This window comes from Haemaphysalis longicornis, unplaced genomic scaffold (assembly GCF_048455015.1).
Source record: "Haemaphysalis longicornis isolate Haplotype H1 unplaced genomic scaffold, Haemaphysalis longicornis Haplotype H1 scaffold_12, whole genome shotgun sequence".
Lineage (NCBI taxonomy): Eukaryota > Metazoa > Arthropoda > Arachnida > Ixodida > Ixodidae > Haemaphysalis > Haemaphysalis longicornis.
The window spans coordinates 119,623,033-119,646,256 of NW_027526225.1; the positions used below are offsets into that span (position 1 = coordinate 119,623,033).

At 47.7% G+C, this 23,224-nt stretch overlaps 1 protein-coding gene across 14 annotated transcripts; it reads right to left on the bottom strand.

The window, feature by feature from the left end:
* Positions 1-961: 961 nt before the first annotated feature.
* LOC144163411 (zinc finger X-chromosomal protein-like) lies at positions 962-23,193 on the bottom strand. 14 transcript variants are annotated; one of them, XR_013320914.1, is made up of 8 exons: positions 22,985-23,193; positions 18,810-18,911; positions 13,960-14,049; positions 13,570-13,625; positions 12,539-12,612; positions 10,977-11,136; positions 4,723-4,980; positions 962-1,526 (listed from the first exon to the last, which is right to left on the bottom strand). XR_013320914.1 is itself a non-coding variant. In XM_077694393.1 (7 exons), the coding sequence occupies exons 2-6, from the start codon at positions 18,897-18,899 to the stop codon at positions 4,851-4,853; spliced, it is 510 nt and encodes a 169-aa protein (XP_077550519.1). In that variant the 5' UTR covers positions 18,900-18,911; positions 23,078-23,193; the 3' UTR covers positions 962-1,526; positions 4,723-4,850. The 14 variants fall into 14 exon arrangements, 3 of the variants coding, with proteins under 3 accessions (XP_077550519.1, XP_077550517.1, XP_077550518.1); XR_013320918.1 differs by lacking the exon at positions 13,960-14,049 and having other exon boundaries at positions 12,539-12,646; positions 18,823-18,911; XR_013320916.1 differs by lacking the exon at positions 12,539-12,612 and having other exon boundaries at positions 18,823-18,911.
* Between the last annotated feature and the right edge of the window lie 31 nt (positions 23,194-23,224).

Here is a 23,224-nt window from a genome sequence, read left to right on the forward strand (position 1 = left end):
GATGCTTTCAACCGGAAAAATGCAAGATTGAGAAACCTTCAAATTTCATGCTAAAGAGAGCAAAAGTGTTCTATGTCTTAATCACAAAAATTTGTTGTAACCAAGCTCGTCCTGACAAGTCGTAAGCCACCTAACCCACACCAAGAAAATCAAGTCAAAATTGTTAACTGATCCATATAATATTTCTAGGCCCAGGAAGAGTGTTTGTGGCCCGGTGTCCACTCAATTGCAGATCCTTGTCAGACAGTTTCATGAACGACAGGATGAGTGGAGTTGTGAGATGGTAATTCTGTGAGGGCATCATAGGCGTACAAAAGGATGCGCATAAAAGGTGGTAAGGTGGGCAGGAATCGGAAGTGCTGAATTTCACCGCATGGTTGATGCCACACAACTTCGCAGTGAGGCTTAAGAGTGGTCTGTCAAGAACTACATATAAAGTACTTCAGAGTTCAGGGGTCTCAGGGCATTTTCAAGCAAGCTCCAAGTCACGACATTTTAGCTTTGCTGTCTCTGAAATAACTGATTTCAAGCTAGAACCCATCCATTCGAAGATATAGGATTCACCTTATCAGAGTGATGTATTAGTATGCTCTATCGGTTTACAGTGCATAGAGGTTTCAAGTTGTAAACAGTGAACGTGACTACAGCAGCTGTTTGCAAGTCCCACAAGGTTGAGGCGTGGGACATTTACTCGTTTTATTTTTACGTGCCTGGTATATTTTTCAGTCATATAACTGCTGCATAGAAAACATTTATAATTGAACCCACCAAAAAAGCATTTTTCCAATCATATAGAAAAGGATAAAGAACAACCATGAAGCCTGTCATTGGCAAATCAATGAAAAATGCAGCAATCCCCAACAGTGCAGCAACTGTATACTGCTTTGCTAGAGTTGAGAACTAACTCTCTAAGAAGCTCATATGTCCATTCCTTATCAATAAAAAAAAATGCAAACAGCACTTGCCAGAACCTCAACAATTTATTACCAAGAAACAGTCTCCAACATTCTGTGCTTGCTTCCAAAAAAAGCTCACTAATTTATCTTGACTGGCTTCGTCACAAGCTGACATAAAAAAATAAACTCTGAATTTACTCGATGGCATTGTAACTAGCACTCTTGGTCATGAAAAAACTTACTTTCCTGCTTGCAAGGATCCACCCACCCTGCATTTCAAATGCCTTCACGTGCTTTTTTTTCACCTTTGGTTTGATTTCATGTTCGCCCACTCAAACAACAAACTGCTCATTCATCCCGCTTGCAATGCTTTTTCTTCTTGCATATAGATACACCAAGCCACACTCGCGGCTACAGGCCGACTTTGTTTCGGAAGCGTTTTACCTATTATGTCATCAAATCCTCGGAAATTTCTCCAACTTACTCCCGACTCCCTGCTTTAGTCAAAACTGGCTTCACTTCTTGATATTTACATCCTGCACAGGTGCCATTCTGAGCACCTCACCATGCAGCTGTTCAGCACTTGTCTCCTTTTCGCGCCTTTTAAAGAGTTCCAAGCTCAGTTCAAGCCTGCAAAGAAAAGTTTGGCATCCACCTGAATGCAGCCGTACGGCTACAAAGGAAAGCTATACAGCTTCCTCAGAAACTTCGCAGTTGAAGAAAAATTCGTCCTGGTGCAAGATGAACTTTCCTTTGCAGAAACTTACCTACTCCACCTTGGGGATTTCCCCTAAATCTGGTCGATTAACACCTGTCCTTCACTTCAAGTTTTTGATCAATTCAATCTCGCGCTACAAACAACTAGCCTCCTGGTTAGCTCAGTTGGTAGAGCAACTGCTCTGGTTAACTCTTTCGTTACCACGCCTATTCAAATCGATCACCGGTGATCGATGATTTACGTGGCCCGTTTCGACAGGTTGTAGTCGTTTTTGGTACACCTAATGCGGCCAGTGGTTAGTCTAGGCACTGCCCTTTTAGAATCAGTTAAAATTTTCCCGCTCCGGCGACACAGATTTTTGACGGCGTTTTTTGCGAGCTGAGGTGCGTGTGTTTTTGAGGAAGGGGGCGTGCGTGACTGCTGCACTTGACAAAAAAGGATGCAGATCGTGGTTAGGCTGCACTACCATAGTATTTTTTTGGTCAAAAGGCTCCCGGCAAGTCAAATACCAAATAATGTTGTCAGCTTTGTAATCCGACAGCGTTGAGAGGTGCTAATTACTTGAAAATGGCACCAGATACTCACTAATGATCTTTGGTTCGGACAAAGGGCAGCTTTATTCTCCCAAAGCTTATTTCTGATGGTCCCCCGCATGTTTAGCAAGTGTGCCTGGCATTCTCAACGATTTTCCAGCAGTTTCGGTTTCGTTTTTGCATTGCAAAGTTCATATTTGGCGCTACTACGCAGTTACCCAACTAACAGCTCATTTGCCATGGTGCCTCCGTTGCCCGCTACTGCTCCTCAAAACAAGCATGCCGCTCGCGCTTCCACTTTATCCAAGCCTTGCTTCTGCGATAAGAGCTTCCGCTGAAAGTCAAACGATAACACCAAGTCGTCGGGTATCAGTTCAGACGAGGAGAACGCTTCCAATTGGCCTTGAACGCCGCCAGCTGTTCACCGGCCAGTTTCGGTTTCATACGAGGGTATTTCCGGAGGTCTAGTGTCGCTTCTTAGTAGTACTGTCTATTCTGACAAAGTTTCCAACAGCCTTGTATTTGCTTCTTTTCAAAATTGTTAGGTGGCGCTGCAATGTAGTAGGCTGGTAGTGCTGAACTCGCTTCATATCCCGACGGCGGCTTGGTGAAAGCTTGCTGGGCATTATTCTAGCGCATCGTACCTTATTCCTGCAAGCAGGGCTGCCATAGTGAGTCAGAACATGATTATAAACCGCAAATGAAAGTTCTGACTGATAAGTGATCATCAGAACGTCAACAAGCATCCACCAAAGAGTTTGGTTTTCAACTCCAAGCAGACTTTTTCACATCGCTTGCTTGCCTTCAATATTGTGCCGGTCATAATCACTGACAAGGTGCTTTTTACATCACTTGGAAGCTAATTGGGGCCTTTAATAATGTCAAACCACCAGATTTCTTCTAGAGAACCATCCAAAATAGCAAAATTTGAAATAATGGTTGGGCTTCACCACATAGCACGGGCACCTTGCGGGCTAACATTTTCTTTTATATCTGACAAATTGTACTGCGCAACTCAATTTTTTTTCTAGGGCGGGTTTTTGAAATGTTTACCTACGAAATGTACCGTATTTACACGATTGTAGATCGACCCTTTTTTTCAAATTTGACAATCCAATGTTGGGAGGTCGACTTAGAATCGAAGTCGAACCGTCAACCGCTAGTAGCGGCAAAAAAAACGAGAAATTGGGGGTGCTACGAGGTGGGGACTGCTTTGCACCCTAGTTCCCGTGGTTATGGTCTAAAGTGTGAACCGCATGGGGCGTTTTCTGCTCGCGGAAATGCGCCGCGCTGATGCTGCCGCGAATTCTACCCGCATGCTGCGCGCTGCGCGATCGGCGGCGGCAATATGGCGGCGTCACCAGCCGCGAACAGGTCTGCGAACAGCTCCACGACCGCTTTTAACCGCTCTTTAAGATATCACTAAGGCACAAACGAAGACGTTTGTGCAGGAAAGGAGCTGATAATGTGGTCCAAAACGACACTATAAAGCATTATCCGCGCCGCTAGGGAAAGCGCCAATCAAATATCCGCCACCGTGGTAAGCCTAAACATTGGCGGCACCAGCCGGCAGGGGCAAGTCGTCAGACTGCTCCCACTGCCGCGCTCGTCACGCGTCATAACGAGGTAGAATGGTAGAACTTCAAAGCAGCAGAAGCTGCCGCGCGCGTGGAATCGTCGACACCGGCGTGAAAAAGTTGCCCGCGCAACGCCGACGGGATGGTGGGAGGTTAGTAAATCGCGCGCGGCCGCTCCCGTCAGCCGCCATGTTGTTTGTTTTGGTATCGCGCGGCTGTGGCCGCTGCCGGTTGCTTCGATGATTGTCATCTCACAGTGGGTGTGCTCTTCCCGCTCAACCCACAGCGCATGGTTATTCCGGGTGCTTTTACAAAAGCTTTTCTTTAACAAATACCGCGCATACCGCGAGCGCACGGCTCTTGTGGGAGCATCGATCATTGATGGTAGGGTAGAGACGCCGTGTGGGTTGACGGTAGAGCTTCTCTTTGATACGATTTTCTAGGCGGCGCTCACATTTTTTTTTTTTTTTAGAGATTCAATTTTGTGGGGGTCGACCTACTTTCGAGTCGACTTACAATCGTGTAAATACGGTATATTCCAAATTTTTTCTAATATTGGTGGTTCATTATACACAACTTACTTTTTTTTATTTTCTTCGACGCGTGGACAAAAATTTCGTATTCGATAATTTTTTTCGCAATCATTATTTGGGAAAACATTATTAAAACTGGTGTCGTTGGAAAGCGCGTGGAATAATCTGCATGTTATGTCTTTGCAATGTGTGCCTAACCAATATGTATAGCACAGAAAAAATGTTTTGTTAGACCCCTCAAAATTGGTCAATTTCCCGCGGTAACGAAAGAGTTAAGCTGTGGTCCCGGGTTCACATCCTGTACCAGGACGAATGTTTCTTCAACTGCGAAGTTTCTGAGAAAGCTGTGTAGCTTTCATTTGTAGCCGTACGTCTGCATCCAGGTGGATGTCAAACTTTCCTTTGCAGAAACTTACTACACCTCGGGGATTTCCCCCAAAATCTGGTTGATTAATCAGTTCAAGCCTGCCTCCCTTCCTGCATGAGGATGCCTCTTGGAGCGGAGTGTTTCCTACACTCTGAACGGGTGGTGTCAGCTGTGTGTGCAGCCTTTCTTTAGAGGCCCACCAAAGTGAAGCTGACGCACTCTCCAGTCACCTCTGCCTTGAGTGAGCCCTCACGTGGGCTTCGAGATCTTCTCGGCGGCGGTAGCCCTTCTGGCAGACTTGGCACACGAAGGGCCGCTCTCCCGTGTGCCCTCTTTCGTGCCTGGTGACGTGCGACCTGCGTGGGCATAACAGAGAAAAACAGAGCAAAGTTAATTCCTCTTTTGCAAAATCACCTGTGCAAGAATCGGTAAGAATAAAGACTTTGATTGAAAGTAGGTGCATTCACGCAAGCACATGCCTTTAAAGGGACCCTGAGGTGAATTTGTCAAGCTTCTGTTTTTGCTTGCATTGTGTAGGCTGGCTCAAATAAATACACGTTCCATCGTTTATCCGGTCGATAAGGCGACTATTTATTTTATACAGCCCGAAAGAAGAAAAACTACCATGCGCGGTCTGCGGCGGATGCACCAACTAAAACAGTGACTGCGACTGAACAATCTCCAAGATTAGAATTCAAACCAGTTTTGGTTTCGGTTTTGTGAAACTTGGTATCCAACATTATCGTTGGCTGGGCATACAGTTAAGCCTGGATATAACCAAGTTGACAAAAATTCGCAATTTTTCGTTACGTGCAGGTTTTCATCACATGCAGGTTTCGAGTTAATACTTGAAAGCGTGGATTAGTTTTTGGTCACTGCTACACTTGGTTGCATGCTAATGCACAAGTAGAAAAAAAAAATACTATGTCTTTGATGCTTCAGGCTCGAAAGTATCATCACCAGCACTCTCCTGCCACACCAAATCTGTGGTGATTTCAATGCACACAACAAAATTTGGGGGAGCGCACAAACAAATTCTTGTGGGGCAAGACTCGCCGAGCTGAAAATGAAATATTGTGTACAGCCACTTAATGATCGGCAGTGTTATGTCCCTGAAAAACGCAGCAGTCAGCACCTGCATTGATATTTCGTTTGTATCAAGCCATTTCGTATGAAAATTTGCTTGGAGAACAGATATATAAATGAGAGGAAGCGATCACTATTCCACTTTCATATCCTTTCCCAATACGGCCATGCATCGAGGTGGAAGGAGGATCAAACTCAAGGACTGGAAAGCCTACAAAGCCCAGGCTTTGTAGGCTTCCCAGGAGACGACGACATTTCAACCACCGCCAACTGCCTTCAGGAGTCTTCCCAATTCACAACTGAGCATCTCAATGTGAAGATAGACCAAAACTATGAAAGATTATGAGCCCTTTGCAGGCGTGCAGAATGAAAGGCGTGATGCACTAAGAAATCAGAAGAGGTTTGAGAGGCTCGCAGAACGCAGAGGCAGGTGAGACGCCACTTTTACTCAAAACTGGACGTTCGCAAGCCTCTATCGCGAATTTGGCATGCCGTTAAGGGAATGTGCAACAGTGCTCAGCAGCTACACACCCATTCCGAGCGCTATCATTGCACAACGGCATTTTACTGAAAGAGGCGACAGAAGAATGTTGTAGGTTACCGTCTAGAAGATCAGTACCTCCAACACGGCCCACAAGTGCCCCCTCCGAAGCCCCGCTTGCAGATTGCCACACCAACGACCTACCTTTTTTCATACATGAACTCAAAGCAGCCATTTCTCATGCTAACAAACGTTATTCACCAGTGCAAGACAAAATAACCTACGAGGCCATTTCTCACCTGTCCCATCACTCTCGATTGCGTCTCCTAGAATATTATAATTCAATCTGGCTCTATGGCACAGTACCTTCCCAATGGAAACTAGCTAAGCCATCCTAAAACCTGGTAAACCACCAACGACGTATGATTCTCATGACCAATAGCTTTGCTAAGCTGTGACGGTAAAATTAGGGAGAAAATGATATTCAGAAGAATGGCCTGGTATATTGAGAGCAAAAAACTCTATCCACCTCAGATGAACGGTCTTCACGAAAATAGGGAAGTTATTGACAACGTGATTGCTCTAGTTCCATCTCTGGAAGAAGAGCTGCATAATGTATGCTTTCCTATTGCCGTATTTTTAGACATTAAATAGGCCTTTGATTCAATTTTTCATGACTCCATTCTGACATCCCTTGCTACTCTTGGGTTTGGTGGAAAACTTTACGCTTGGATTTCAAGCACCGCCAAAGTTGCAAGGGCAACAACTTTTCATGACCATGCCGGAAGGCCCAACCTCTTACTATACTATACAAAAAGGAGTACCTCAAGGAGCCATATTGATCCCTCTGCTATTTAACCCACTTTTATCCACATAAAGCAAGCACTCCCACCTGACGTTCATGTCACAGTTTATGGGGATGACATCTATATTTGAAGTGCGTTGCGATCGCGTCATACTACGAGCAAAAAGTACAGAAAGCTCTTGCAAAAATATCTGCATACCTCTCACCGAGAGGACTGCATCTTCCAAGAAAAGTGTTGCAATTTTTTACTTGCAAGCACATGAAACGATATCCACTAGTTCCTGTAGGCTCTAACCTGCAATATATACGAAACCAAAGATTCCTCAGAATCTTAATAGATCGGAATCTTTCCTGGGCTCCTGAAGTAAAAGAACTCCATACGAGAATAACCACAATGTCAAAAATCGTTGGGTATCTTGCCGGCAGTCGCTGGGGCAGTGACTGTTGCTCTATGGTAGTGCTCTGCAAAGAATATGTCGACAGCCTGCTGCGTTACAGCCTCGCTGTTCTCCACAGGCTTCCGCAAACAAGCAGAAAGCAGCTAGATGCGGCCAGACACAACTGCCTCCGCATCTGCCTCAGCCTCCCAAAATGGATGTTGTGCTTAGGTAGGATCGCTGAAGCTGGCTGGCTGCCCTTGGACAGGATTCGGCTCCAGGAAGCTGTGCGAATACATCTACAACATCGGCTGCACGCGAAAACCCATATACTAACACACATGGTTGAAAGTGGTTATTCGAGTTTAAGCACTCATGACATTAAATCTTTCTGTTCCCTCCCAGGCACCAAAACCAATGCCATCTAACTTCCCACCCTGAACCCTTTCGCTCCACCGTATCAGATGCGGCATCCCCGGAACTGACTCCAAAAACAAAAAGAGCATGCCTCAAGGTGTACTCCTACAATTACCACTTCACTATATTAGCCGGCTGTCATCATCATAATCATCACCATCATCATCAGCCTATCTACGCCCACTGCAGGGCAAAGGCCTCTTCCATTATTCTCCAATTACATCGGTCCTGTGCCAACTGTGACCAGTTTATCCCCGCAAACTTCTTAATCACATCTGCCCATCTAACTTTCTGCCGCCCCCTGCAACGCTTGCCTTCTCTAGGGATCCACTCTGTTACCCTTAATGATCAACGGTTATTTTGCCTGCGCATTACATGCCCTGCCCACGTCCATTTCTTCTTCTTAATTTCTACTAACATGTCTTTAACACCAGTTTGCTCCCTGACCCACTCCGCTCTCTTCCTGTCCCTTAATGTTACACCTATCATTTTCCACTCCATTGCCCTCTGAGTCGTTTTCAATTTAAGTTGAACCCTCTTAGTGAGCCTCCAAGTTTCTGCCCCGTAGGTGAGTACCAGTAAGATGCAGCTGTCATACACTTTCTTCTTCAGCGACAATGGTAGGCTGCTATTCATTATCTGAGAATGCCTGCTGTACGCACTCCACCCCATTCTGATCCTTCTAATTATCTCTGCCTCATGGTTGGGATCTGGGGTCAGAACTTGGCCTAAGTAGATATATTCGCTTACCACTTCCACTGTCTCGCCACCTATCTCAAACCGCTGTGCTGTCCCGAGGTTATTGATCATTACTTTAGTTTTCTGCATATTAATTTTAAGGCCCACGGTTCTACTCTGTTCGTCCGGTGCGGAAAGCATGCTTTGCAATTCGTCCCCCGAGTTACTTAGCAACGGAACGTCATCAGCAAATCTGAGGCTACTGAGGTATTCTCCACTAACCCTTACTCCCACCTGTTCCCAATCCAACGTTCTGAATACTTCTTAAAGCATGCTGTGAATAAAATTGTAGAGATTGTGTCTCCTTGTCTGACACCCTTCCTTATAGGTATTTTACTGCTCTCCCTATGGAGGATGATGGTAGCTGTAGACCCATTGTAGATATCCTCTAGTATTCTTACATAATGCTCATCTACCCCCTGGTTCCGTAATGCCTGAATGACTGCTAGGGTTTCGACCGAGTGAAATGCTTTCTCATAATCTATGAAGGCTATATATAGGGGTTCAGTATACTCAGGGCACTTCTCTATCACCTGATTGATCGTGTGAATATGGTCCACTGTTGAATAGCCTTTACGGAACCCTGCTTGTTCTTTAGGTTGACTGAAGTCTAAGGTTGCAGAAATTCTGTTAGCGATTACCTTGGTAAGTACATTGTAGACGACTGAAAGTAAGCTGATCGGCCTGTAATTTTTCAAGTGCTTCATGTCGCCTTCTTCATGTCATGTAGCCAGCTGTAGTCTGGGGCAAACCACAGCTTTACAGATGGCTCCTGCACACCTGAGCACAGTTCCTCAAGAATATTTATTCCCTCTACTGGCCAGACAGTCTCCTATCACCTCGAGCGGGCGACATCATCTACAGCAGCTGAGCATTACGTCACCAAGGAAGCTATAGCCGGTATTCCTTGAAAAGTTTAGCTGTCAATTTCTTCGTTTGGCAACACTGAAATGGCCACGGACATGGCCGAAGAGCCACAAACATGGCGCGGCTTATGCCAGTGCGGCCGCACGCCGAAGAACAAAAAAACAACGCCGTGCGTCGTCTGTTCTGTTTAAACCCGATTCTCAACGGTGGTGCCAACGGAGTTGTTATTTATCGCACTCACATTTGAGTCGAGGCATTACTTTGCCTTCGCCGGGCTAGAGCTTGGAATGTCCAACCCATATCATGCGCTTAGCGCGGACAAGTACCGCCATCTCGCGGAGCCCGACGTAACCAGTGACGGCGCATTCACATGGTTGCCTACATGCGCGCCTCGCTATTGAATACAGGCCATACGCTACATTTTAAGGCAGTGGCAGAGGCAATAGTCCATTTTCACAGACTCGAGGGCAGCTGTCCAAAGCCTGCAACGCAGTGACTGCTTCACCGTTCGTGAACATGTCTCTCATGACATCACATACCCGCGCCACCTTGCCAACGACGCTAGACACCATCTAACGTTTCAGTGGCTTCCCAACCCCTGTGGTGTTCTAGGAAATGAGAAGGTGGATGCGACTGCTCGCAGGGGCCTGGAAGATTTCCTTCACTAAGCGTGATGCCACAATTATGATGAAGGTGCTTGTTTTCACAGAGCGGAACCATCTCTGGTCCCTTTTAGAGCACCCCCATGCCTTTCTATGCTGCACAGACCCTGAGCTCAGGATGAAGCTTCCAGAGGTAATTCTGCACCGATTAGAGACGTTATGTCACCGACTACGTCTCAACACAGCACTCACGAAGTCATACCTTTTTTGACTTTGCACCACCACAAACCCTTACTGCAACAACTGCGGATCGCTGGAAACCGTGGAGCATTTGCTGTTGGAATGCCCCGCATATATACATGCAAGGTACAGTCTTGTGCAGAAACTAGAGAGCCTCAGCCCAGGACCAATGACCTTGAAAGTACTTCTTGGTCCACAGCCCTCTCCACTAGCTCAACGCAAAGTTTTTGTGACGTTGTTCGGTTATCTGGACGAGATTGGTGTCATTGAAGTGGTTTAGAGTTTAGAAAACAGACTTTTTAATCACACTAATGACGCAAACTGGACATTCTGATTTTTCTATCTCTTATTTTATTTCTTCTCTTCCTCTTTTTTCTGCCCTGTAATCTAACAGGCCTTTTTCTTTGCTCCTTTCCACGCCGAGTAGCATGTCGGCATCAAAATTCCGGCAAACATCGTGGCTTTCTCTTCTAATAAAGAGCTCTCTCTCTCTCTCTCTCTCTATACCTACCTTCAACCGCTACTTACCATCTCTTACTAGACATTAAACAAGCGTGTGCAGGTTGGCAACGCCTTACTGCAACTGTTGCAGTATTTGGCCAACACCTTGCCAAAGCACCATTAATCATTTCAAACGAAAGGTCAGTCAAGTGTGCACAAGTAGCAAATTTTTCCCGTTGTAGCCAAGCCAAGGCAATGCATCAATTGTAGACTCTGCATCAGAAAAATTCCCGCTCACCTGTTACTGCTGGAGTAGGGGCAGTAAGCACACGCGTGCTTTCTGGCTGGCCTCTCTCTGTGCTGGCAATGCCGGTGGTCCTGAAGATGGTCAAGAGAAGAGAACCCCTTGCCACAGGTCTCACAGACGAAGTCCGCAGACTTTGAACCCAACCCAGTTACTGAAACAGACAATTAGAAGGAGGCAAAATGTTTAAAACATGATTTTTTTTTTTTCATACGATGTTATGCATGTACAGCTCAACTGAAAAATACCTTTGCATACTTAGAGCCCCCAGAACAAATGTATCCTGTTCACGCTATCCTCTGTGGTAACACAGCGCTTAGGCAAGAATAAAAAAATATGAAAGGCAGCAACCTTTAAACAGTGCAACCCAGTCGGTCACCCACACATGGAAAGGGGACGGTTGCGAACGAAAAATGTGGAATGCAGCTTCATGAACATGCACACATTGAGTTTCGCCACTTTAAATGCCAAATAATATCCTCGATGAGATTTATGAAAGTAAAGTTGCTGCCTCTCAAGTTTCTGCAACTTTGCATGCAAACTAAAGACCGCAAAATGCAGAAAAAAAAAGAGAAAATTTGGGGGATTTTTGGTGGATTTGCTGCTGCTCCTGCAGAAAACCCACAATTTTTCGTCAGATTTCTGAAAGTTCCGAAAAATTCAATCGCAAGTTGTAACTATTGTATAGAGGCAATTTTAATTCCTCGTTCCGATACAGGTGGAAAAAGTAGAAATCAAATTGGAGCCGCTTCGCACCAGTGGTGCGAAGACTGGGGAAACAGCGAGGCTGGAGGTCCCACCTAGTTTAACCTTGGTTCGGCTAAGTTTGTGCGTGGTTATGCTTGGAGACTCGGCCAAGTTCGTCGTTAGCCCCTCGAAGAGCAATGAACACTCGGTCATTACAGTACGCACAATGGATCTTCGGATCTTCCGCAACTCGCTGATGCTTTGCCGCTGCAGTGACGCTCTTCTTCAGCCACCCCATCTCTCCCTTTGTTGAAGACCCGTCTGTTGCACCTAACATGGATTTCCGGACTTGCCGCTGAAAGTTCTCCATTGCTGACAGGCTCGGACCGCTTTGTCCGCAGGCTCTCTCACTTCTCCCAAAGTGGGCCGCATTAGCATGCACTAGAACCAGCGGCAGCCAGCTTTGCAAACTCAGCGTCTGTAACACGAGCTTTTCTGTGCTTCCCGATTGAGCCGCAGACGCACGTAAACTTGCGAGGAAAAGAACAGGCGAGAGATCATGCCATAAACACTGGGCAGAATGTGCTCAAATGCCCAGCAGTGCCGGTGCGCGATGAAGTCATTGCTCAGTGAGGTTTTCTTGCGCACGTTCGCCGACCCAACACCAGCTTAAATAGCACCACCGTTATACTGTTGCAACGTAACAACTGTTACGGTAAAATGGCTTCAAGCAAGGTAATTTCCTTCCACATTTCATCTACTTTAATTTGGGGCAAGATTTTAGAGCACGGAATCTTACAAGATTTTACTGCCTAATTATCGGCTTCTACCCGTCAGCCTTCCATTCATGCACCGTCCTTGCGACGTACATTCGAGGCATCGAGTGCTTCCCAAGCTGCTCACTGTCCTCTCCAATGTCCTCTCCAAAGCCGAGAAGCCCACACTTGGTTAAAAAAAAAATCCCAATTAGTTGCCTTCTGTAATGCATTGTAAACACAGCACCGTTTGTTTCAAAATCACATTTAAACAAGGTCAGTAAATCATACATCATCAGACATAATTTGCAACATCCCCAGGTAGTATTTCCGGCTAAGTACTATAGTATTGCACGGTGATGGTTATTTCCATCCTCTTGGAACTTTCTGCATCATTCAAAAAGTTCTGCTGATAAATGTATCCTCAGCACTAATCTTCCGATAAAAGCCAACCAACTCTTACACCTTCTTCAATGACATGCTTTTCACACTAGATTAATCAAAGAGAAACTAATTTACTTCTACTGTAAAAAAAAGTATGCCCTTGTAACAACAAAACAATGTAGCACATTCGTACACCAAACGATAGAAGCTGATTCATAACTCTGGCCTCTGGAAGCAGCTTAGCAGGGTATATTCTAACTTTTACAACAAGTACCCTGGGAAGGATTCCCTGCTAATCATTTAACAGCTGTGTTAAGGCTAGGTGGTTACAAACAAAATTTAGCCCTGTATGGCCACAGCAGGGGTAAAAAAGTGCAGCACACGAACTACCGAAGTTTCAGTTTGCACAAAGCCCCAATGATAAAAAATAAGCAGTATTAGAGCAAACAAGACATGTACAACACCCCCACCAAGCCTTAATCGCATGCATGGCAAAATATACAAGTAGCAATGACAACACAGAATAAAATGAATACCATGACATAAAACAACCCTTCATGCATGGTCAAACACCATGAATAGAAGGCAAAAAGTAAGCAGCCACAGATCAAAACCAAAATGATATAAACAGCATGACAGAGCTTAGTCATGCACATGGCAAAAGTACATTAATGGCGATGAAAGTACTGCTGGCACTGTACACCTATCTGAACTCAACCATGCTACAAGCCACAAATGAAGATTTTAAAAACAGGCGCAACCTATTTTTTGGACAGTGTCGGTATGCACTTGAAAAACTTGCACAGCCTTTGTTTTTCTGAAAGAAAAGAAAGGAATGTACACATTGCCACTGTGCCACTGTGATAGAAATGCAGTTATGCAATCAGCACATTCATGGCAGGAGGTCTATTGAAGGCCTCGATCTATCAGCCTTGCGACCTACCAGTGTATCACCACCTGCCATTTTATTTTTCAACAACAGCGATCCACCAGCAAGCACCGCAGCTGCTTCAACAAAAAGGAGATGGCGGTAAGGCTGCACATCGCGGTGTGGCTAATAAAATGATGTATTTCAGGCAGTGTAACCAACACATACAATGCCGCTGCTCACTGTAAAGACACAATGCAGTGAATGTGGTAATTAAACTGGCAATTTCTTTCACATCTATGCGTCATCACAGGCAGAATTGACGCATCCTTGAAACGCTGCCAAGTTCAAGCAGTTTCCGGCACATCCCTCCCTACAAAGGAAAGAGTGAACAGGAACCAGCATCAGTCACAGCAATGGACAATTTTTCAAAAAAAAAAATGGCGCACCTTTTTACAGCTCAGCTGTCAGTTCAGAGGCTCTTTAGATGAGATCTCGTAAGACCATCTCTATGTTACAATGTACTTCTGTAAAAAAGAGGGACAGACAGCCTGCGCATAGTTCTTCCTGTACCGGCTCGCGGATAAGCGTTTTTGTCCGCAAGCAATGCACTCCCTTTGGTATTATTGAATAATTTTTCCCTTGTGATCTCCTGCTTCCCGATTCTGTAGATATCTAAGGCCTTCTTCGCATCCATCCTCTTTTTCCAGGTCGTTGTTTCTGTTTCTTTCACTTCATTTTTTATTGCCTTGGTCGTTTCCCCTGCACTTCCAGGTTTCATATACTTTGTCCTGAGCCTTCTGGTTCTTTTCCTCCATTGTGTGTCCACGCTTTTCATGTAAAGATACCGTAACACTTTGGCCGCCCATCTCTGGCCATCAATATTTCTAAGTCGTTCTTCAAAACATATTTTGCTCTGTGCTTCTCTCACTTCGAAGGATGCCCATCCCATATCTCCCTGCACTGCCTCATTTGTTGTTTTGCTGTGTGCTCCTAATGCCAATCGACCTACGGACTTCTGATTTACTTCTAGCCCTGATTGAATCTACGCAGCGCAGATACGCAGATACGCAGCGCCACCTGGTGGGAGCACCCGTTGCCACGGGCCAGCAGCTGCCGCACTCCACGCAGCACCCCAGCAGCACGTCTCTGTTGGGCCCGCACGGCTGGGGTACAGGTCAGCCGGCAGTCCACTAGCAGGCCCAGGTACGTGACTTGTAGGCGCCATGAGAGGGGCTTGCCGTTTAGGACAAACTCCGGCGTTTGACGGCGGGCGGTCTTCCTGTAGGGGCGCCGCATGAAGGCTTGTGTCTTGGCCTCGGACAACACCACCAGGCCGCGGCTTGCCAAGAAAGCCGCGACCGAGTCCAGTGCCATCTGCAGGCACGCCCTCACGCGCCTGTTCTCCCTGGTGGGCCCGTGCGTCCAGATGGCGATGTCATCAGCATAGACCGCAATCCCCACTGTGTACTGGAGGTCAGCGGGGATGCAGTCTGGAAGGCGGGCCAGCACCAGGTTGGACAGGAATGGGCTCAGCACGCCCCCCTGGGGCACCCCAGAGCAGACGTCCCGTGGACTGCTGGTTGCCCGACCGACCTTAACCCGGAAGGTTCGGCCAGCCAGGAACGCCTGCACGTAGCCCCTGATGTGCCCCATGATGCCCATGCTGTCCAATGCCTCCAGGATGGCGCCGTGCGGGACAGTGTCGAACGCCGCCTTCATGTCGAGCAGCAGGAGGTAGGCCACCTCCTTGTCGTGGCGGGCCTGCTCGCGCATGGAGATGACGTCGCCCAGGGAGTCAGCAGTGCAGCAGTGCCGCCTGAAGCTGCACTGCTGCTCCCGGAACACTGCCCGTTGGTCGGCGATCCACTGCAGGCGCGCCAGGGCCACGTGCTCCAGGACCTTGCCCGCCGTGGACGTGAGCGACACCGGCCGGTAGAACTCTGGCTCCGAAGGCGGCTTGCCCACCTTCAGGATCGGAGACACCAGGCCCACCAGCCAGGCTGCCGGGAGGATGCCCGTCGTCCACGCACAGTTGAAGAGCCGCAGGAGTGGCCCCAGGTGGGTGACGTCCAGGTTGCGCAGCATCTGGTACGTCACCCCATCGATTCCCAGCGCGCTCCTGCGTTTAGGGCAGCGGTCCAGGGTGGCCTGCAGCTCCCGCAAGGTCAGCTCCGTGATGCACAGGGCCACGACCCGGGGCTCCGGCAGGACGGCCGCAGCGACGTTCCGCCGGACAGGAGCAGGCGGGCGGGCCTAGACAGACTGGGCGAACTGGTAAGCAAGAATCTCTGCCAGGCCCGCCTCGGTGATGTCCCGGGCGATGGCAGCAGTTTGCAGCGGGCGCCGGCTGGTGGTGGCAGGGCGCAGCAAGGCTTTGAAGACACGCCAAGCCCTGGCTGGGTCTCTGCCCGAGTTCAGGGAGGAGCAGAGGGACTCCCAGCCCTGCGTGCGTCGCTGCCGAGCCCGTCGTCTGCACTGTGCGTCTGCCCGCCGCTGCTCAGTCCAGTCACCTGGCCGCCCGCTCCTGATGGCACGCCGCTGCAGCTGGTTGCGGCGCGCCCGCAGCCGAAGGAGCTCCAGGTCTGGCAGTGCCGTGCAGAGGGGTACCTCCCCTCGTACCGTTGCCTTGTCGGCACTCCGCACGACAGCTGCCAGGTAGTCGGGCTCCGGGTCCTCCAGGCACTTGGCCACCTCCTTGTGGAAGTTGCCCCAGCTGATGACGGCATAGACCCTGGTGTCGGCACGCCTGCGGTCGCCCCTGGGGGTGACCAGTATGGGGTAGTGGACTGACCCCCAGGTGCTGCTGGCAGTCTCCCAGCAGTAGGGCAACCGCTGCGACACCAGGGTCAGATCGATGTGCGTCTGCTGGGTGGTGCCCCGTGGGCCAGGACGCACGACTAGCCATACTTCTTCAGTAGCAGCCATTCCCACTCAGTGACAGCGTCGTCAGTTGCTCGTTTCTCCGCTTGCTTTGCACTTTACAGTCGTCGATGGGCTGAAATGTCAGTTACAGGGCCGGTTTTAAGTCAAAGGCTGTGGAGCCAGCAGTAGAGAATGGAAAGCGTGCTGCTGGTAGGCATTTCGGAATTGACAAAGTCCGCTCGAGTTACTCGAGGAATGACAAGCTGCGTGCTGCGAATCAGGAGCAACGTGCCTTCAGGGGATCGAAGCCTGGAAAGTTTCCGGGTGCGGAAGAAGAGGTCTTGGAATATGTCCAGTACGTGCAAAACGCAGGCTCTGTCATTTCGCAAGAAATGATGAGGATGAACGTGTGAGCGCATGCTAAGAAGCATGGCATCGTCTCACCGCTTTCAAAGCAAGTAATGGGTGGACAACACGCTTCATGTGGCACAATGGACTGCGCTTGAAGCGGCGCGCATCACTGTGTCAGCGACTGCCCCCTTGCTACAAAGAAAAGGTTGTGGATTTTCACAAGTTTGTGATATGCTTGCGGCACGACTGAGAGCTCGTCCTGTCGCAAACTGCCAAAAAGCAATGCTTCACGGTAATGGTGGCCATCACAGCAGATGGCAGAAACTTGCCACCGTACGTTATATTTAAGAGGAAACAGTGGCGAAGATCAATTTTCCAGCCGGCATACATTTACGAGCCCAAAAAAAGGCTGGATGTTGGCCGACCTAACGGCAGACTGAGACCGTACTGTCTGGTGTGGCGACCTGGTGCCCTGCCTTTTCCGTCTCTCATATGTGTTGGACAGTTTTCGTGGCCTCCTGGGAAAGAACGTACACCGGGAACTAAAGCACCTGTGCACCAAGATGACCATCATCCAGGGTGGACTCACTTTGGTGCTGCAGTGCCTTGACGTGTGTGTGTGTGAACAAGCCGTCCAAAGAGAGTGTGCAGACTGGATGGCCCAGGAAGGGCACGCTTTGACAGCGACTGACAAGAACAGCAGGCCACCTGTTGAACTTATGTGCTCCGGGATTTTGTGTGCATCGCGCTCGGTGCCGCCTGATTTGGTCTCCAACAGTTTCAAGAACACTGGGACCTCACATCCATCAGTTGTGGGAGTGCAATTCGGAAGTGGCCGGCAACCTGAACGACAGGTCGAGCGACTCGGACAAAGAGTGAATCGTTGAGAAGTGAAGATGAGTGTAGTGCAATAAAAGTGCTGTCTGTTTACCAATAGTGTACGCATATATTTGCTGCCAACGGTAGGTTATCTAATGCATTTTTTTTTTGTTTTGCATTACGGCCTTCTTTGATTTTTCTGAAAAAGTGTTCGGAAAATTGCCCCGCATAATAACTGCACCCTGAACTTTGCTTCAGTAGTACAGGAAAAAAGTGCATATACTACATGAGTGATTACGGTATTCGAAACAAACAAGAGAAGAAAATGCAGTTTCACTTCTTGAAAAGGAGACTGTGCATTTTTCGTACTTAGCAGGTGCTGTATCAACACACAGCAGATGATGTGCTGTCTCAGTGCCCATATCGTTTCTGATAATCTGTTTTGTATATGTTGTGCAATTGTTCTTCACCTTGTTCCCACATATTCCTGCCACAATAAAGCACACTCAGTTGTCCGTCAGCACCTGTGTAGAGTGGTTCCCTTGCCTTGTCCTGTCTGCACTGTTCTTTACAGAAGTACAGTGTAGTAACTACCCCTTCAGCAAACCCTTCTGTACTCCGCACTGCCTATGTCATTGAAAGCTGACAGTGTCCAGTCTTGGCACACAGGCAGCAATGCCATCTCGATCACATGCGCAATAGACATAGCAGACGAATGTGTGCGAGACCAGACAGCCCGGTGTGATGCAAGTGTTATTGGCAGCTTACTAAAAACCGCGTTGAGCATTTGAAGTACGCACATGAGCTACAACTGCTCTTCGTCAGCAATTGGTAACAAAAGGCCTCCTGTTTGTGGGACCATCCATAACGGGGTAACCACATGGAAATCTTTTTGTGAGAAACGTGACAAGCATAACCCAATAGTTCACAGTGGACTAGCAGTGTGGACAACAGTGACCACATTACACAACAAACTGCCGTCAGGCCCCCTTGTCGCTGTCACTCACTTTTGGCTGGCCATAAACATCGCTCCTTGCGGTTACCCTTGCAATCGATTACCAGCCAAATAGGCCCCAATACAGGAGATTATATATTTACATATTGAATGTACATTGGACTGCAGGCAACAACTCCTGTCCGGCCTCCATAGCGTTGCACCAATGGCAGCACTGACCTCCAATTTGCCATCCACTGGGACACCTGCAACACCGCAAATGGACAAAACAACCTCCAAGCATGCAGTAATCAGTCAAATTATTCAATTTCATAAGTGCTTGTGATGAAAAACAGGGCAAGGTAAACGCAAACATCACTTTCTGAGTTAGCTGCCATGTCTACTAGATATCAGCGCACATTTGAGGACCGTTCTTCTATAGGGACCGGGCAGCTGGGCGGGTGGCGCCACCACTCGGCTGTCCTATCGTTAGTGGGATGAGCCAGAGCATTGGACTATGCAGCCTTACGTTGTTTTTGCTGTGTTTGCTTCAGTGCTTTGAATGTTTAGTGGGTGTTGTAAGCAGATATGGGCCGTGAAACGAAGATTAGAGTGAGGTGTTGGGTTCTTAGATGCACTTACGGCTACGTAAACTTGTCAGATGCTTGTAAGGTTGGGTATGGGCTACATTGACATGAGTGCTCTTTGCAGCGCTTTATACTTGGCTCCACCCGATCCGAGTACGAATAAAACTATTGCTATTAGTATTCATTTTTACAACTTCAAATTATCTTCACAGGTTACAATGACTACGATTTCCACGCCAGCCTTAATGGTGGGATACCTCGATACGTGTGCTTTGAAGAGAAAGGCACTTATGTACGAATTCGATTACTGTGTGGCCATGGAAACGTCGCGGCAGTTTACACTTTCTGTAACCGTGAGCTTTGTGCCTTCGGTTTTCGTGAGTGACAGACAGCATGGGAGTCTGAGAGCCAAAGCGGAACTCTCACGTTTGTAGTGGTCATTTCATCAAGAGCCAACGTAATTAAACCACCAACAGCCCAACCAACTCTGCCTCCTCCCCTCCCCATTTTACCACCGGCGTGGAATAAAGGCTGGCACCAATAGTTAAAAATGTGGCAGATTGTAAACGTCAGCCTGGGCTTTTTCACGCTTAAGCATTCTTTGTCGAGTACCTAAAAATCGTGTAATGCCTTGTGAAGAAACCAAAAATGCGCGACTAGCTGCCTCAAATAGAGGTGCGTGAGCCGGGTTCCTCCCACACAGACACATTTCCGACACGCTGGAAGCACTTAGGATTTGGAGAGGGGTGCATGGACGTGCAAAAGTAAACAGACATATCATCTAGCCCTCCGTCGAACGAAGATGATGGTTGAACGCGAAGCTTTCTTCGTGCGAAATAGAATGAGGAAGGGTCGAAGTCAAAGACGCTGCGACCTAAAGACCACAAACTCATGCTGGTCAAATTTAAAGCTGAACTAGCCAAAGTTTAAATCAGGAAGGCAACCAAGGAAACAATCACGAGAAAGCTTTGCGATAAACCATCGTCGTCGTTTGACGGAGGAGTGCATGATTTTTTAAGCGTACGTGGTAGCTTGTTGTAAAACGTGACCGCAACCTTCATTTGTCAAACTGAGGGCAGGTTTTTTGCACCCTCCTGTCTGTCGTCCTTCAGCCAATTGTTTTCTGAGAAACCATTACCCAACTATCCAGTCACCATTGCAAGTCTTATTACAGCCATAAAGCAATGTTTTTCGAGACAAGCAATCACGTTCTATTGTCATGCGGTATTTATTCTGTAAACGATTCGCGATGGCTGTAGACGTATTTCTGTGAAATTAAACACATTTCTAGTATAATTAATCAAGTTACATAGCGTCGTTTATCAGAAGTTTTGTTTTGGGGTAAATAGCGAGTTCAACAAATAGCTGCCAGGTTTATTTATGCAGAATATCGCAGAAATCAGTCGGTGACGGCCTTACTTGCCAAGGCAGAACTTCCGTTGCTGGCCTCGCGTAGAATAATGGCAAGACTTAAATTCTTTCACGAACTGTACAACGGCAAACTAAACTTACGTCCTGAGTTATATCTGCAAATTTCCACACAAGTCTCTCCTCGCATCAATCATCCGTATGCTGTTTTCCCTTATTCTCCAAGGGTTGATATTTTTAAGCATTCCTTTCTTGTCAAAACTATTGTAGACTGGAATAACCTTGACCCGCGAGTGTTTGTGGAACCAAATACCACTGATAGCTTTGTGAAACACTTGGAAATATTTCTAAAATAATGAGTTCTTTTCTTGTACTTTGTCTTGAGCAGTTTTTGTGCGTGTGAGTGTTGTTTATGATGTACTTGCCCACTCCTGTAACAGCCCGTAAGGGCTAACAGTATCTATAATAAATAAAAATAAATAAATAAATAAATCTTAGAAAGCACCCCCAACTTTGTCTTTCGTTTGTGCACGACGTCGTTTCATCATCAACTGGTAAAGGCCAGCGCTGCAGCATTCTTGCATCAGCTGCACAGCGGCTTTGCCCGAGTATTCAGCTGCAGTATATTTTTCGTTACACCAAACTGCACATAGGCATGAAAAATTTGCGCGAAGGAACAGACTTGCACTCCCAGCTTGACTTCCCGCTTGGCGCATTGAACATCGTCTGCTTTTTATAATTACTGCATAGGGGCGAAAATCATACATATGGAATGCCTCGTAAAGGTCGCCTTTACTTTCAAGATTTATGATCTGAAAAAAGTCCTTAGGGTTGTCGACGTTTTGCAAGCCGCACCACAGCAGAACAACAGAAAGCCACGCACAACTACACTGCGCTGTCCGCCACCAGCATTCCACTGATGAGCAGTTCGCCACGGGCGGCACTGTTTGCTGAAGCGACGGTGGTGCCATACAACGGCCGCCCAGTCCCTATAACGAAACCACAAATCAGTGTCAAGGTCACACAACCTCTCACACAGGCTTGAAAATAATTTGGTATAACAAAGTGGTTAGGGTCCCCAAATATTGCTCTACAGCCATTTACCTCACATGCTCCACAGTTCCCGCTTGCATCAAATCAAGTTTGTGACACTTTTAAACGCAGCTAATCGAGTTGCTGCAGTTGTGACTGGCATGCCATGACGACCCCTTGCCATGAAATGTGCCCAACGGCAAACAAATCGACGGCCTTCTGTTGACGTACAAGTTAGAATTCATGGCCTCACATGCACCCCCCCCCCCCCTCCCCCCCATCTAAGGACAAAGATGGTTGAATGCAAAGTTTTCTCGAGACGAATTCTTTGGTTGTCATCTGAGTTCTCCAAACTGCTTCGACCATGTCGAAATGGAGCAATCGGACAGACGCCGGCTTCATAACGCAAGGGACCCAGGTTCGCGTGCGGCCACCGCAAGTTTTTTTCTTTCACTTCATCCACGATCATTCATGGATGTCCCGTGTCCCGTTCACTTCGTTCGTCCTTGTTCATTTTGCGCTTACTTACACCATTCATTATCGTCAGAGAAAGTTTGCTTTCTTGCATGGCATTTTCACGTTACAGACGCATCAGTGAGAACACTAAAACTTCCTTTAATAAAAGAAAAAAAAAGGGTGATGCGCTATGCATCAGTCACCGATTAAGAATAACACAGAAGGCTCGAGAAACGGCGCCGCATCCTAGGGCGGCCAGGTAACGTCACAAGAGCTTGGCCTAGGTTAAGCTAGCGGCATCTGTCGCGGGAGAAGAAACTGCACGGCCGGCGCATCAGCATTTCACTGCGCAATCGTCCATCGGGTGCCGCTACTCTCGTTGGCCGTGGCAACCAGCAGGAGCAGCTAAGAATCTTTGTAGTTTGTAGTTCGCATTGGCTTTCGATTGATTGTGGGGTTCAACGCACCGACGCAACGCAGGCGATGAGGCGCGCCGTAGTGGAGGGCTCCGGATTAATGTGGACCACCTGGGGATCTTTATCGTGCGCCGAAATCTCGTATACACGGGCGTTTTTGCTTTTCGCCTCCATCAGAAAAGCGGCCGCCGCGGCCGGGAATCGAACCCGCGACCTCGCATTGGCTTTCACTGTGGCATGGCATTATCTGGCCACACGCCGGCCGCAAAGGGCTATTCTTGCTCCGTGGCACGAGTTACTTCGTCTCTGAAAGGCTATCATCTAATATCATCTAAGGGCTAATTCAGACTGGTGAAATCGAGCCCGCTCCCACAATTTCGTACGTCAGAAAAGTATCAGCGGCTCCGCACTACCACGGCATGCGAGGTCACGGCAGAAAGCAAGAGCATGAGTGTACATTTACGGGTAGGCGGCACTTACGCGCTCGAGACAGGCCACCGCACGGATCACCAGCTAGTAAACCATGGTCCATGTGACAGCTGACGGCAAATTAACACAGCGTAAGGGCTTCACCTAAATACGTTTTCGTGGAGTCCAGACTGCAGTTGGTGTAACGTGCAAGGTGGTGACAGATGCCAGCCGTTTCAAATCTGGAAGGTAACGCACTGAAAACGCTGAAAAGTACAACAAAGACTGCATCACTGCATTACCTTCTGCTAG